The following is a 16,710-nucleotide window of genomic DNA, read 5'->3' on the forward strand; positions in this document are numbered from 1 at the left end:
AGATTCTGCTCTGGCTGGTTTTCCACAGGTGTCATGGGCACTTTGGGCCGCGTCGCCCCCGTGGCCCCGCCTGCAGCCCACCAGCCCTCTCAGGTCTTCAAGTCCTTGGGCAACTGCCAACGAGCCCGTGCCCACTTCTCCCTTCTTCTTCCACCGTTGCCTCCTGAAGTTACATCTGCCTGTCTGAAGGGGTGAGCGCTGAGCGGGGCAGACCCAGCAACCGCTCCGCCCGCGGCCATCGCCGGGCATCTCCTGTGCCCCTCGGAGCTCCTCCTACCGGCGCCGCTGAGGGGGCCAGGCGTAAGGCCGAGCTTGGGGCCGCCGGGAGGTACGGGAGGGAGGAGAGGCAGCAGCGGCGAGTGGGGAGGCGAGCGGGCCTGTGTCGCCAGCGGCTCCCGAGCGCCCGCGGCTGCCGAGTCCCCCCGCCTCCCTGGCCGCGCAGCCTGCGGACACCATGGCCGGCGAGACCGAGGATCCGAATGGCCGGGAGGCGCAGACCGTCTGCGACGCCCTGGGGCGCTACGAGGACACGTTGCGGGGCGCCGTCCGGGAGATCCATGTGGACATCCAGCTGTTCAAGCAGGGGGTAGGGCGGCAGGTGGAGGAGGTGCTGCGCCTCGCCAGCCCCCTGGCACACACGGTCTCGGAGCTGCAGCAGGAGAACCGGCGCCTGCGGGCGCAGCTGGAGCGCCTATCTCGGCAGGTGGAGGCCCTGGGCCGGTCGGCGGGGCTGCCGCAGGAGTGGGCGGACGAGGCAGTGGAGAGCCCCCAGGCCGCGGGGCCCGCCTCTCCGGCGCAGGGTTCGGCCGACGGCACGTTCGCCAGCCATGCCAAGCCAGCGGTCCCTGGCCGAAGCCAAGTAAGTGGTCACGGCCGAGGAGGCGGGGGGAGGGAGGGCCAAGAGGGTACACGGATCATGCCAGATTCTGCATTGGCACGGGGGAGCGTTTAGGGACACAGGGTTCCTCTTCAGCTGTGCAATGTCAGTGGTATTTTGGGAGGTGCTCTGAGAAATGGTCTTGGCCCTGATACCACATGGAGATTTACCTAATTGTGGCACTGTTTGGTCAAACTGGGATCTTGGTTAGAGTGGTAGTAACATGTCAGTTTAGTGTGGTTAGAAGTAAGAAGAGAAGATGGGGCAGTCTCACCTGTCAGTATACATATGTATGCGAATATTTGCATATCCTTTCTGGACTCGATTCATGGGGATCTGTGTGCCAGCAATGTGGTTTGCCAGTTGGCAAGCTCACAAAGCACAGTAGCGTATAACAGGCAGTAACGTGAACAAGGCTGTATTCTCCCTCCCTCTTCCACCGCTGCCACCTGAGGTTACATCTGCACCTCTGAAGGGGTGCGCACTGAGCGAGGCAGCCCCGGCAGCCGCGCATCCTAAGACAGCATCCTGCAGTGAGACAGTTTTGTTGTACAGCCACTGTCCCAGACTGCTGCAGCTTGTCCCTGGCAGCCTCACACAAGCTGTCATGGTCTCCATGACCTAAACTTGCACAAACATACACATTCCTCCCAGTGATAAAACTTCCTGCAGTGTAGTGGAGCATTGTAATTTGGGGCATAGAAACGCCACTTAGTGGGAAGCTCATCTGGTACTGAGATGTTTTGTGTCATACTTTTTCTGTGTGCCTGTCTCTGCGGGAAGAGTTGAGATCTCCTGTGCAGTCCTTGATGCCAGGAGGGGGCAGCCAGACAGTACATTGTGATTGAGTCACATAAAACTGGAGTACTAGAGCCTTGGCTTTCACAGATGACAGTCTATTTTATGTGATCTTGATTAAGCTATGTCTTAAGGGGTTTTTAAGACTACTGAAGCTTAAAAAAAATGGTCTGTGGTCCATCTAGGCTTGGAGTTGAAAACGAAAAGCTTGGAAATTAAATTCACTAGAATTGGTAGGAACAAGCAGAGTCTGTATTGCATTCCAGCCCTTTTAATTCCTATTGACTTATAAATGGGGGCATAGGGCTTCCCACATCTGGGCAATTGAAAAGGTAAAGCTGCTGCTTGATGCGCTGTTCCAACATAATTATAGCAAATGCTGCCTTTTGTCCCATGTGACAAAGGTAAGCAGAATACATACAACTTTCAAATTGATTCCTTTTTGTTCCATGGAGCCATCCATGCTTGTTTGTATTGCACAGAACAGAAGTGAGCTGAATGATATGGAAGGGACAAGGGATTGTGGTCCCTCACACCATTCCACCTGCTCCATCACCACTGTCTGCATTGCAGTGTGTCAGTTTTCACAGTCTGTGAAAAGTCTTGCATCAGTGTTATGGCAATGTTCAGCTTTGGGTATCGGTCTGCCTTAAAGCACAGTATGAGGTTCTGTTTGGATTGGAACCTTCCTGTTTTGCTTTGAGGGTTCAGGGAAAATCACTTAAGTACTGATCGTTCTTCAGTGCCCTCCCAACAATTTAGGTTGGAAAAGTTCCCAAGCTGGCAGAGCTGGCCGAGAGGGAATGTCAGTACTGAGACCTATGGGAGGTGCAGCTAGAGCTGTACAAGCCAAATGCATGCAGTGAAAACGTGATTTTGTGGATCAGGCTCTGATGGGGCTGTGCTGAAATGGTGAAAGAGCAAACCTTGGTTGCTTGCTTTTGGTCACCCAGATTCTTTGTAATGAACAGTGTTCCTTCAGTTGCTTGCAGTTTCTGGTTATATCATCAAAGCATTTGAAACAGAGTACCATAAATGGCACTGTGTATGTTTCCGTATTTCCAGATGTTTCCATGTTTCTGAACACATTTCCATAAACAAGTACCTGTGATAAAATTGGTGACACCCCTAGTCTTAGAAAAGACTTCTGTAAGTATGAGATAAAAGAAGCAAGTAATACTGACCTGGGAATAGTAGCAAATCAAAAGTCCCTTTTGCTCTTGAAAAGATTTGTTGGTTGAATTCCTTTTTACTGTGTGGTCGATGCAGCATTAATTGGATACCAGAGATTCTGAGTATTTTCAGTGTCTGAAACATTATTTTCTAATATTGTTAGGTTATTGTTCAAAGTAATTTGATTTTTTAAAAAAGTGAATCCAGGGAGTTCCAAGCATAATTCAGAAGTAAGGACACAAATGTCCTTTTAATTCTACTCTGGGCAGCTTCTACTATGGTGTCCTTGAAAGCTGCTATACAACAGTCTAAATGCTGGTTTAGGTGGAATTTTAAATGGCCATTAGCCACTCTGATTTAGAGGTGAGTCTTTCTGTTATTTTGATACCAAATCTTAATTTGGCTCTCTAACCAGGCCAGAATCTGAGAGTTGCTTTCACAAATGTGGAAAATAAGGGATGTTTGAAGAATTAATTTCAAATTGGGATCCTGGAGCCATAACTGCACTACCGTGGATTTAGGAAGGAAAAGGTTTGATCTTTTTTTCTTGATCAGATTTTACAGTTTGGCAGGAGCTTTAAACTTACGATATTTCCATAGTTTTTGTGGTTGAACATGGTGCCTTTGTTAACAGGGAGGACTGAAAATACTGTAAGGGTGTTCTGTTTTAATACTGTCAGAAGAGTTTCTGTACAATGGGGACAGACTGCTGCAAAGAATCTGCCTGCATTGGTCAAAGCAGTAGAGTGACAAATAGCTGACTATGAACACCTGTGAAGGTCTAAACAATTTTACCCATTGGTATCTCTCTGTGGTGACCTGATGTCTTTTCACAATGTGACTTTTTTCTGCAGCAAATGAAAAAAAATTGCACAACACTGTTTCCTGCAATCTCAGTCAATTTCTCCATTGTTGTGCAGAGTCTTCTGTTTATCGTCATCACAGTGGAGCGTGTTACCTTTATCTAACAAAAGATAACACCTTGTAGATGCATGGGGTCTGTGAGGACAAGTGTGCCAAGATTGATTCAAGTCCTGCATTGCCAGTGCTCCATTTGCAGCCTTGGCTCTTGGGGTTAGGTAATCGCTCCCTTCTTGTATTATGGTCCCTGGCACAAGGAAGGCCTACTCTTGGCAGATGTTTCTAGATATTCTTCTCACTTTTGCTGCTGTTTGAAATTTAGCTGTCATGTCTGTTATCTGTTCTGACAGAGTGTGAACCTGGATGACCACCACAAACCTGAGTTTAGAAGAGTTTTTAGTTCTTCCATCATTGAAAATGGGTATCGGTCTTCATCAGGTAGGAACAGGACACGAAATGACGTAGCGCTACTCGTAAAATACCTGATTCTGGCAGGCATAGAGCAGGTCTCACGCGTTGGGAGTGTTAGAATCCACTATGGTTTCAGCATGGGTATTGTCCTGTGGCACCAATACTTTGCTTCCTAATTAGGAGTTTAATTTTTAAACTTTAACTTAGTTGTTAAACATGCACTATGGTGTTTCATAAACTAGAGGCTATTACTGTCATATTATGTTGGATGCTAGCGATAGTAAGGCCTCCTATTCTGGGTGCCGTTGTAGCTTTGCATCCCAAAACATCTTGCAGATTACCAGTCTGCTTCCATCATCTTTCAATGGAGGAAGGACTTACTGTCTGCATTTTAGAGAAAACTGAGTTATACAGTATTTCATAAAACCATTAAAAGAATAAACATGCTACCTCCTAACCCAGCGCAGGAGATGGGGAGGGAGGGCTGCACAGAGGAAGAGGAGGAGCTTACCAAAAGCAGATACTCGTGTATTAATGATATGAAGACATTGTTCCTGCTGAGATTCATGTAGAACAAGTTCAATCACTGCAATGATCACTTGCACTAGAGTTGTTTCTGCAGCGTAAATGGTACAATATCCCACAGGGAGAACAGGGTGGGATAATTTCAAGGACTTGTAAAATAAAGTTGTTGCATGGAAATTGGTTTGCAACTTTGTTACAAGTCTGCAAACAAATTTACTTCCTCTCTCCTTTTTTTTATTCAGGAAGTCAGGCAAAAGTCTGCAATGAACTGACTTCTTTTCAGATGTCAGACTCTTCTTCCCCTGAAGCCCATGCCCCTGCAGTAACCCTACAGATGCCCCACCTTCCCGTTACTGCAGTAACCAGAACATCTGAGAAGTTTTCAGGAGAGAACATCTGTTCAACAGGAACAACTAATGCATCTGCTGGCCTGCTGGGACAGAGCAAGAGCAAAAATGCAATGGCAGTAAAAACTTCCAACCAGCCAGGTAAAAGAGACAAAAATAACTTGCTGAAGGTGCATCCCATTTCCTTACTTAAACTGGTGCTGTGAGTATTGTTCTGTGACCTAGTGGTAATTCTGAAACCTTGCTTCTATGGCTTCTATGGCCATTGTGAGACACTCTAGTTTGGAATATTGTGGGTCCTAGCTGGAGCTTTAGCCTCTAATGTCACATCTGCTGAGAATTTTTGATGCCTCATATATTTGAGTTCTTAGTGAAGCCTATCTTCTGGCCCAGTTACTAAATTCAGTAAGTTACTGAATCTCTTCAACATGCCCAGCTGTCTTAATGAAATTTACAGGAGCTTTTAGTGCTTTGAGACCTGAGGCCTCTTGAGAAGTTAGGCAGATATTTATTTGGCTAACAGGTTCCAATAGTCATTTGGAGGAAGAAATAACTGACAGCAGTCTGACACATATACACAAGTCAGAGTGACTGCAGAATCTTATTTATACCTAAATTGAGGGTTTAAAAAAAGAATCATATTGAAGTCAAGCATCCTTGAGCTGTGACACTTTTAAATTTAACTATTTATATGGGTCAGAAATTACAGAGGGAAACCAGATAGAATTGCCAGCAAGAGATAGGGATTATTTGCAGATTATTCTTTCAACTTTTATCTTATTAAAGCTTATTATTAGCAAAACTTTCCTTTGTCTTTTATTTTCTGCTGATACAGTGAAGGACTGAAATTCAGTTACAATGAGAACAGTGGATTCGTCTGCCACTGGAGGTGAATGTTCTATCAGCATGCCCTTATGCAATACAGATTGAGAGGGATTCCATGCTCTTTGTCTGGGAGTTGAGATCTGAACATATAGTTCTGATTAGTAGGTGCATTGTAATATTAAAATTGCTAACAAGTCTGCGTGCAGACTCATGAAATCATGAAAACTTGTTCTACTCTATCAGATTCTCAGTCAGTTCAAAGTGAGGGGTACTTATCCTTATTTGTACATGGGTACTGTTAGACAATCTCTGCACTGGAAACCATAGGTACCAGAAAAGTGTTGCAGACAGTTTGTGCAGTGAAGATTTCAGCTGATCAGTTGCAAACTGTGACTGTACACAAGGTAATGGCAATTGGAAAACAGTGTGCCCGTACTGAAGCAAATTCCTTTGAGCAGGATAAATTGAGTAGTCTCCTTTGTAATATGAACGTGTCAAAGGACATAATGCCTTAAGGATTTCTGATTTCAGTTGAAGTAGATGAGTTGAACTCTATCCAAAAGTACTTCTGATTGATGTCACCAAACTGTTACTGTCTGCATGATATGATGGCATTTCACAGTGGTCTCAGGTGTTGATTTATTTAACAAAAGGTGTAGCTCGTCCAGAATAGGCATCACAATCTCCTCATCTTAAAACGTCTGAGATTTGCATAAATATCTGGAAATGGTTAGTAGTCATGAATTTGTCACATCTATGTGCTGGCATTTACCAGTGTGTTTTACATGAGAAAGGCAGTTGATCTGGATCCCTTCTGTAAGAAGTGGGGAGAGATCAGCATTTCCAGAGGGTAATTTGGACAGTGATCAGGCTGGATTGCTTCTAAGATGCCAGTCCTTCTTTGTATATAGAAGGAGCCTTCAAGAAATAAATTGCTGGCTTATGCAACAAGTTTTGGCTTTAGTGTGTAAAACTGGGCAAGACACTCCATTTTTCTGCATTTGTAGGGCACAGCTAGAGTCCAGAGCTGGGCTCTAAGTGGCAAAGTACTAAAGATAGAAACTCAGAGGTGGAGGGAGGAAGATGCAACGTTGTTTTTGAGCCACCTTTATAACTTTTGAGTCTGTTCTACCTTCCAAACTAAAATGTTTCCTGGTAGAAGTTAGGTAATTTAAATTATACTCTGTTATGTCAGACTCCCCAGAACTCCCCTGTGTCTGCCAGAATGACTTTTACAAGGTGAGCTGTAGCATCTTTTCCTTTTAACTGAAACATCCATGCTAGTGTGCCCTCCTCTGAGTTCTGCCCAAGGCCCTGAAATGATCTGACCTTCCCAGTGCAGTTTTATCAAAGGCATCCTCTCACAGTCCTTTCTGGTATGTTTACACCACCCACACTGCAGTGCAACAATTTTACAGAGGAATTGAACCCCTGAGGAAAACCCTTGCCCAGCTTATTAGCTCATATGACAGTTAGAGGCCTGCAGCTTTTCAGCGTGGTGAGTAAAAATCAGTGTGTATGTATCTGTCAGGAAATTATTTGAAAGCACATGAGGAAAGTTTCTGCCATAATGCGTCTTGTCTCTTCTGCTTTTATACAGAGAATGCCACTTCTGTCACTAAGTCTGTCTCAGCTGTGAGCTATGGGATACAGAGTGGAACCAAAACTGGTGAAAGGTACGTATTTCTCATGACATTTTATTAGGCCATTGTAGTCAATATAGTCTCAAGGGACAGGTATTCTGCTGGCTTGGAGAACAGGTTAGTCCCAGATAACGACTGGAAGTATAATTGTACAATAACCTACTTGCCCCATTGTCCTACATTAACCTACGTAATAGTTTTAGGTATGTACTGTGTCCATCTACATGTAAACAGGCATATTCCTCTTAACCACTCTTCTACTTTCAGGGAATAACCAGTCGGTGACTACTGGAATAATCACACTATCTGTACTAAAACGATCCTACTGATGTACATAACAGTTTTCATTCAACACAGCAGTGCCAGTGTACACCCCGAGTGTTCTCAGGTGAAGCATAGCAGGTATATTTATTGATCATACTTCTCATGGACAATCAGCAACCTGCTGTATATATGATCCTGTATGTCTAGTTTCAGGACCATTCATTCTCCCTAAATCCCTTGCACGACTTGCCCTTTTGTGCCTTTGATTCCTCTATCAGACCCATATCTTGATTAATCCTAACACCTTTCTTTTCACAACACATCCGGTGGCTGTACATCAACATCTCGCCCGTGATCACAGCACTGCATAACCTTAGCACTTTTGGCTCTTTTCTTTCGGAGGCTTCTTCAGGCTGTACCGAAGAACAGATGAGTTCCTGATGCTATATTATAAGCCTATCAAAGGCTGTGAGCTTTCCTGTGGGTTAAGTGGAACAGACATGAGAAAGGATAAAATTTTGTAAAGCAGTTTCAAGTAGACCTTGTCGTGGATTTCCACATTATTACAGCCTTAATCAGGAAGACTCTCAGTGCCTGCCACTAGTGGATTTTTTTTTGGAGGAAGAAGTTGTCAGGCCCTTTGAAAACACCTTTAAAAATACCCAGCTGTGTAGAAATTTGTAGTTTGGACTTAATTTTGGAAACCCACAAATGACTATCAAATATCCTTAGTTTGGCTAGCCTAGAGTTTAATTTGTAGATAAGTGCCTTGCTGAGGACTACTACACATTCTTGATTACTTCAGACTTGCAGTTGCTTAGTATAGGATTACATGGTATCACGATTACTCCTGGCGTATCCAGGCATTCTCAGCATGCAAATTATCGATCGAGAAAAATGGGAGAGCAGCCAGTTTAAATCTTTTAAATTGGGCTTGCATCTGCCTTGAAAAAAATCCCAAATCAGGCATTACATTTCTTTTGAGGTGGTTCCAAAATCAGCACTTCCATATCTGAGTCATACGCTGAGCACGCAAGAGAACTCGGTGTTATCCCTGACCTCGATCTGTATTAAAAATTGACTAGTGACACTGATGTGTCACTTTTTGCTCTTTGCCTGTTTCCCCATCTCTGTCATAGGGAATGTTTCCAAGTGCAATGTGTGGCTTACTTTGTTAATGCTGATGAAGCATTTTAGGGCTCAAATAAATTAGAATATAATCCTATATTTCTTGATGAAATTACTGGCTTACAGTCAGTGAAGCAACAGTGACATGAGCTCAGAATTCTCGTACTGTAAGCAAAAATTTCAAAATGACTTCCTGAATTACCCTTAAGTTTCATTTTTAGAATGTGACTTACTCTCCAGGACATTTCCAGTTGGAAATTAAAGGGCTTTAGTCCTCCTGTGTGGCCACAACTTTTATTTTTCTTTTCTTTTTCTCTTTATTCTTAAAGATGTTTTAATTGTTGTTCTGCTCAGTGGTACAAGGTGCTTGTGACTTGTCCAGCTGTGTCTTATTTGTAATAATACCTTAGAGTCTTCTATACTTAAGTGCTATTGTGTGTCTATAAAAATTTGACTTCTATTAAAAATGCTTTTGACTCATTCAAGTCCTCTTGAAATGACTCTTTTGGGAAGTTTAGTGAAGGCAATTGAACCTTTGTGCTGACTCCTGGCACTGCAGAGTTAGTCTTTTGTTTAACCACATCCTTTTCATGTTCTGTTTCTCCAGTGCCACTGATGGTTATTGTGAAGTGCCCCCTAGCTCTCACTCCTCTCCTCCCACTGTGCATCACCCAGTTGAAAGGAGACGGGAACTAGTGCGATCTCAGACGCTCCCACGGACTTCAGGAACTCAGGCCAGGAAAGCACTTCTTGAGAAATTTGAACGTGATGATGCAAAGTACGTCACACTCCTTGTCTCTAGAATAGTTTGTTAATGGGAAACGGATTTGTTGATTATTACCAGCAGAGTACAGCTCGGTGGGTGGACTCTTTCAATGTAAGATTTTGAGCTAAGGGACAATACAAGGTCACATAAAGCTTCCTTGACTTCACAGACTGAGCTCTGTAAGTTCACAGCTACAGATTCCTCTGGCTTTGGAGTTGTTCAGCTGAAGAAGCAGGTGCCTTTATTCAGGAAAGAGTTCTGTGAAATCTGCCTTCTCTATCAAGAGGCTGTGAGTATAGTGACTTTCTGTTGCCATTCATTGAGGACCTGAAGTATGGACTCCTCTTTATGCACCGTGATGGCAGTATGATTTAAATAGAAGAAGGCCTGGAATCCTGGCTTTAGTGAAATAAAAATTAGTTTTTCTTGCAGGACCAACAAGTCAAAGTTTCAGCAACATGTTTCTCAAATATCACCTGGACAGGGGCTGACCAGGGCAAGGTTGCATAGATGTTCCTGACAAGTAGGTTTAAGTTTTTCAAGAATGTAACTTATTCTGGTCTCTGTTAATTTTCAGAGGAAAAGGAGAATCCAGAGCTAAGCTGAAGAGATCGCTGAGTTTTGGGGTTGCCAGCGCTAGCAGCATTAAACAAATTCTCTTAGACTGGTGTCGCTCAAAAACCATAGGATACAAGGTATCCAGCACTTTGGGCTCTCTCGTTTTTCAGGAGAATTTGCCAAAAAAATATACTCAAAAAGTAAATGTAAAATATGCTACACAATGAGTTAACTTCCTCAGGGTCATCCGTTTTTGTGTGGGTAACGCAAACGTGGTTTGCATGGGCAGCACTTCAAGGCAGTGATTGCATGAGTGAGATTCTGTATGTCCATTAAAGCAATGCATTAGTGTTTTTCTGAAAGCCTACATTTTTGTGCTTATGGAGATAGACTTCAGTATATACTCATATTTTTTTTTCTTAGTTGCAGGCTGTGATTTTTGCATTCTTATTATATATGGAAAGTTCTGAATAACATTTTGCCAGTACATGGAGACTATGGCCATTTTGCTATACAGCAGACCAAAGTACTCTCTATCACCACTAGATAAGTGAATTTGTAGTAAATGGTTGAGTTTGAACCATGAGCAAATTTTTATGAGGTAATGTCAAGTGTAACTAAAATAATACAACAGTTGAGATTTTATTCATTTTACTTGACCTTAAACTGTAATTACCAAAGCAATTTCCAGGTGAAATAGATTTTTTCTAGGTTTATTTGTGTGTATAGTATGTTTTTCAACATTACTATAAAAGGTTGCATAATTATTGCTGAACTGTACATTATAGTATACAAAGTAGAACTAATGAAAATTACCGTTAATTGCTTACTAGAAAAGCTGGGGCTTCAATTTTGTGATGGGAAAGCAGCATGTGACAAGAGCACAAATAGGTTTCTTTTTAGTGTGGCAGTTGAAAGTAACAATAAGGATTTGTTTTAAGAATCAGTTTTTGCACTACGTGTAATTCTTCCCATATTTCTGCCTATCTGTGTGTAAACAGGCATTGAATTGGGCAAAGCAAGCAAGCATAGTCCTTGTCTAGTGTTATTCTTGCCAGAAAATGAACTGTTCTTCAATTATAAATCCTTCATAAGGTGATTATGTTTATATATAAGCAGTGTCCTTAGTTTCCACAGATACTGAGCTGGTGCGCTGGGCCTGCTCCAGAGCTCACTGATGTTGACAACATTTTTCACAGTATTTTCAGTGGGCTTTGAATCAGTAGCCTTGATTGTATGTCTGCTTTGCATCTGGGTATTTCAGGCAAAAGGCTTTCATTGCTAAGTGCTCTGGTTTTTTCCAAGAATACCAATAATGCAGTGGATAGGGATGAAAAATATAAAGCCTATACTGTGTTGCTTTTGTTAGTGGGAGAGAAGAATAGAAAATGGCCCTGAGCAGAAGCAGATGCTTATATTTGTTCCACCGTGCAACATTAACGTTTGATTTTTTCATCATGACAGCACATTGATCTCCAGAACTTCTCCTCAAGCTGGAATGATGGGATGGCGTTCTGTGCTCTTGTGCATTCTTTCTTTCCTGAAGCTTTTGATTATAATAAGCTTGACCCAGCTAATCGCAAGCAAAACTTTGAGCTGGCCTTCACCACGGCTGAGTGAGTATCACATTAGCTCTCTATGAAATGCTTCCATTTCAAGTCTAATGCAGTGGGCAGCAGTGAAGAGTTCAATTACTATTCTTGTAGAACCTATATCACTGGCTTGCATGTGTCATGCCAAAAAGGATAGAGAAATGCATAGAGGAAACATAGAACTTGTGGGAGACTTCACCTCTATACATTGCTTTGGTTGAACAAGAATGAAGGTTGAATTCATTGTAGGTAGAGATGAAGGCTGAAATCTTCTTAGTGTCTCGACCAGGTGACTGCATTTCTGAAAACAGACAGAGCTAATACCCTCAGACACGTTGTCCTGTTTCTTTTTGATGCTGTATAGCATCAAATGCTAACTTGTTTGTTAAAATCATAATGAGTGCAAACTTGTCAGTCAGAAATAGTAACTTTCTTGAGCTAGTGTCAACATGATTCTTAGAGCAAGAACATCTGTATACAGCTGGGTTTGGTACATTTTTTCCAAATACTAGCAGGCAGTGGGAATACATGGCTAATGCAGCAACTTACACAACTGAACTTGCTATTTGCCATTCAGAAAAAAGCTTTCAAAATTCTGAGCATAATGTTTCTATTTATTCCAGCCTTCAGCAAAGGAATTCATTAGGGAATTACAAGGGGTTTTATAGGCACACATATATGTATATTTATCAAAAAAATTTGTTCCTTGTCAGTGAGCTGAAAGTTATTGACCTCTAAAGTAAAACTCTTGAAGGAAAACTGTGGTGTTCTACCTCAATATATGTGTAACAGTAAGTATAGGGGAGAACAGAAGACAACATGCACACAACACTAAGAAACATTAGGTAAGAAGTATCTACAGAAATTACTATTCATAGCTGTGATTGCCTTTAAACTGTTTTCTTCAGGTGCCTATTCTCTCAGTTACTGCTGTTCAGCCCAGTATGAGCTCTGCTGATCAAATTGCTTCCTGCCTTTGTGATTTTTCATTTAGGCCATGGCAGGTCTAAATCTGTTCCTTTCTGCTGGTGCAGATTCAGTCAGGCTTCTGCTCTCCAACCTAAGCATCTGAGACTGATGTCCTAGTCACTCACATCTTTAAGATATAGAGGTGGTAGAGAACAAACAATTCACAGCCACATGGGCCTTCACTAGCACATCTCATCTCTTCCTATGTTTTTCCATTCTTTTGGAACTTCCTATATATTAACCAGAAGCTGAGACACGGGCAGACTAATGTGAAATTGGGCTACGTGGTAGAGAGATCAGGAATGTGAATGATAGTCAGTGAAAAAAAAAAAAACAACCAACCTGTACAGGGACTTCGGATCAGATCCCAGTATAGAGGAAGGAGGGAAGGGAAGGAGTATAGAGGAAGGATCCCAGTATAGAGGAAGGAGGGAAAAAACAGGAATATTGCATGCTCACAAAAATAACAATATCTCCAACCTGACCTTGCTCATTTCATTGTGAAATGAAAGACTGCTGACAAACCTCAGGATTTCGTAAATGTTTCAGTGATGCTCAAATCAGAGCAGCAAATGAATCTTGGAATCAGCTACAGGCCTCATATTTAACTCTTGATATGCTGTATCTGGTTTATTATTACTACAGGAAAATGGCTCACTGTGACCGTCTGATAGAAGTGGATGACATGCTGATGATGGGTCACAAGCCAGACCCAATGTGTGTCTTCACCTATGTCCAGTCTCTCTACAGCCACCTACGACATTTTGAATAAAACCATCGACACCTCTCCAGCTAGAAGGGTCAAGTACAGTATGCTAATGGGAAGAATGGCATTTTGCAAATGGAGTACAGTGGTATTTCTTGCTTGTTACTGTCTCTTTGCTTACATTCAACTGTGTGGCTGGCTGACTGAAGTGTTGCTGAGCAGTGCCCTGAAGTGTTGATCACATCAACATGTATGGAAATAGGTTTGAAAAAGACAAAAGAACATAGGCAAGGGCAAATGCTGTCATTTTGGTGCTATAGTAGGTTGGATTTTTAATATTTTTATGAATAAAGATCACAGGAAGCTGTTTTGCTTCTCTTATCTCTGTAAGGCTGGGAACACAGTTTTATGCAGTGACAAGTAACTCTGTTATGAAGGTGTTCCCTCTTAAAATGCAGGTAAAACTCGAGAAGATAGCACCTTCACTTCCACTTCTCTGTTGGGCATGGTACAAAAGAAATAGCAGATGGACAAGGAATATTCTGTTTAGTAAATAATAACCTAGAGTACTCAACCAGTAGGGCAATATTGCCTCTCCTGCAACCCTGCCCCTCTACCCCAGCACACACACACACACACACACACACACACACACACAGAGATCAAACAGGCATTGTTTTGTTCTCTTAAAACATAAAGAACACAAAAACTCTGGTCTGATGCCTGTGGTGACAAATAACTACCAAGTTGCACACCAGCGTTTGTCTGTAATGCTCACATCTAAAATTATTTGCTTAGAGACATGTTAAAGCCTCAACTGGCGTTCTTGGATTAATTTCTTAATCATGAAGAATGGCAACAGCTGTTCTGTGTGTGAGATTGTGTGCTTGCATAATTTATGATTAAAAGACAGGTGGGAGCTGGCAAGGTACAAACCTCTCTGAACAGTTGTAATAGAAATAAGGCTGTAATGTGCTTAGACAGGGACTCTGTAGGAAAGCAGCTCTCCAGGGTGGATGTAAGTGAATTCTCTACAACTCGTTTGGTCCTCATGCTGACCCAGAGGTAGACAGACAATACACCAAAAAAGTACAAAAGATATCAGTGTCTTGAAATGCCTTGTACTACTTTCAGTTTTCAGTTAAATTAGCATTGAAACCACGATACAGTTCGATTATTCCAGATTTACTAGACAAAAGGATCATGTGTCACTCTTTCTGGCTTTCTTTTTGATAAAGCAACAGAACCTTGTTTTCACAGTGAATGTTAAAGTCTAAACCACTCAGAAAACATACTTTAAAAATGCCTTTTAAAATTATTTCTTCCCTAAGAACAGGCTCATAAAAAGTAAAAACTGAAAGCCAGAAGCCCTCTGCTCATGCTAGAGAATGTTTTTTTAACCTGCACTTGTGCTTTTTGTAGACATTTATAAAGATTACTTTGGTTCTGTATTGATGACCATTTACAATAAAATATGTCAAGCCCTCTTCAGATTTATTGCATCTCTCTAGAATGAAGTGACAGGTAACGAAGTCAAATCAGTGAAAACTACACAGAGCTTTTGCTTAGAAGATTTTAGTTCTATTCATGATGTTCTATGCTCTGAATTTCAGTTTTAAAAAGTACAGAAGTTCAGTTGCATTTGGAATATGATTTCAGTTCAGTCTCCCTTTCTAGTCAGGTTTTCTTCAGAAACCATGAATGAAGCAACCATTTTATTAGCAGTCTCAGGAAACAACAACAAAACCACCAAAAGTGTACTGAGGCAAAGTATAAGTTATCTGCTCTAGGTGTGTATCATCAGGTTCTGTTTATAGTGTAGTTATGCTGTTGCTGTGACACTATGGAAACTGTTTGAGAGACTTTTAAATACATATAATAATATAAAGAGCCAAAAGATACTTAATCAAATTAGCAGAATCCTTGGTACTGTTAATCTCACAGCTTTCATGCAAGTGGACAGAGATATGGTGGGCTGTTCATATTAGTCATGTAACGGCCATTGTCTTGAATAGCCATAATTCTGAGGAGTAAGTGTGCGCCTGGAACTCTACCAAATGCCCTGTAAGGAGAAACACACTGTACTTAAGGTTTGGAGAAGTTTGGATTAAGCATGATGAGAAATCTGTCCATGGCTGCCACACACAATACACCTATTTACATTCTCACAGCAGAATACTTTTTATTGACTAGCAGAGCCAAATTCCATCATAGCTACCACAAGAGGAGCAATACTGGCTTTATACATTGCATTTTTTCACAGTCCCAAGGCATGGATGATTTTACTGTACAATATGAGTGCTAAAGTCACAGGTAAGTGCTTGGCCAATTTAGGCCTAGTAGCATGTAATTATATGAAGGAAGTTTTAGACAGTAAAATTATTGCCAATTCACCAGGGTGAATTTACACCCTTTCTGTAATTTAGCTTTTTTTCACAGCTACCCAGAAGGTCTTTGTACAGGTTTTCTAAAGTCTTCCCACTTCAAAGAGGTGATGGTAAAGATACCTGGTACTTGCCAGCAAACTGATTGCAGGAAACTGGAAAACTGTAAGCTGAATTTAACTGTTGGTGTTTCATGTGTAAGAAGATGAAGGAGATAGTGCTATGACATAATTTTAGAAGAACTTACAGCTTTGTGCATTAAGAGATCTGATTTATATGAATAACCTCGACTACTTGATTGTATGATTAAATTGAAATTAAAGTATATAATGTGTGCCCCAATGGATTTTCAGTATCTTTATTATTTAAAAAAATGCAGAGAGCATGTATGTACATATGACAGTAAATGTGTTTAGCATGAGTAATAAAGAGAACAATATATTAAGTTGGCATAGTATATATTTTACACAAATGGACTACTTCTTAGCTTTTCTAGTGTTTCTGCACTGTATTTAAAAGTGTCTAAGGTTGTTTATTGGCAACTTGATTCTGCTTTTAAAGGCTAGATTAGTTTGTTCTGTGCAGTATTTTCAAGGTAATGGCAGCAGAGGCATCATCTACTTTTTAAGATTATGTTTGTGTACAACTTCCCCTAGGAAGGTCCTCCTCTTTGAAAGTATAATAATTGGATGGATGCCTTTTATCACTTCTCCCTTTGTGTGACACTTGCAATAAAGTGTTTAAACATATGTTCAAACTCTTGCATACATGTAATTAGTTCTAAAACTAGCCTACAAGGTTCAACCTGTGTCATTAATTTAAACCTGGCCTGGCTTACAGGGATAGTTTTAAAGTGTCCAGAATAAAAGATGGGATTGCTTTG

The 16,710-nt window shown here is 41.6% G+C and overlaps 1 protein-coding gene across 1 annotated transcript; it reads left to right on the top strand.

Moving 5' to 3' along the window:
* Positions 1 to 300: 300 nt before the first annotated feature.
* On the top strand, positions 301 to 16,576 carry SMTNL2 (smoothelin like 2). The gene is made up of 8 exons (XM_050321890.1): positions 301 to 859; positions 4,060 to 4,147; positions 4,888 to 5,133; positions 7,418 to 7,493; positions 9,460 to 9,630; positions 10,196 to 10,313; positions 11,641 to 11,792; positions 13,383 to 16,576. The coding sequence occupies exons 1-8, from the start codon at positions 455 to 457 to the stop codon at positions 13,507 to 13,509; spliced, it is 1,383 nt and encodes a 460-aa protein (XP_050177847.1). The 5' UTR covers positions 301 to 454; the 3' UTR covers positions 13,510 to 16,576.
* Positions 16,577 to 16,710: the final 134 nt, after the last annotated feature.

Source organism: Myiozetetes cayanensis, unplaced genomic scaffold, assembly GCF_022539395.1.
Source record: "Myiozetetes cayanensis isolate MyiCay16 unplaced genomic scaffold, myiCay2020 scf27, whole genome shotgun sequence".
Classification (NCBI taxonomy): domain Eukaryota; kingdom Metazoa; phylum Chordata; class Aves; order Passeriformes; family Tyrannidae; genus Myiozetetes; species Myiozetetes cayanensis.

Excerpts from the sequence above, each read along its gene's own strand:
- SMTNL2 (XM_050321890.1), top strand. The coding sequence starts at position 455 with ATGGCCGGCGAGACCGAGGATCCGAATGGCCGGGAGGCGCAGACCGTC. Across the intron at positions 5,134-7,417 it reads AAAAACTTCCAACCAGCCAG|AGAATGCCACTTCTGTCACT; the intron begins GTAAAAGAGACA and ends GCTTTTATACAG. Across the intron at positions 9,631-10,195 it reads TTTGAACGTGATGATGCAAA|AGGAAAAGGAGAATCCAGAG; the intron begins GTACGTCACACT and ends GTTAATTTTCAG.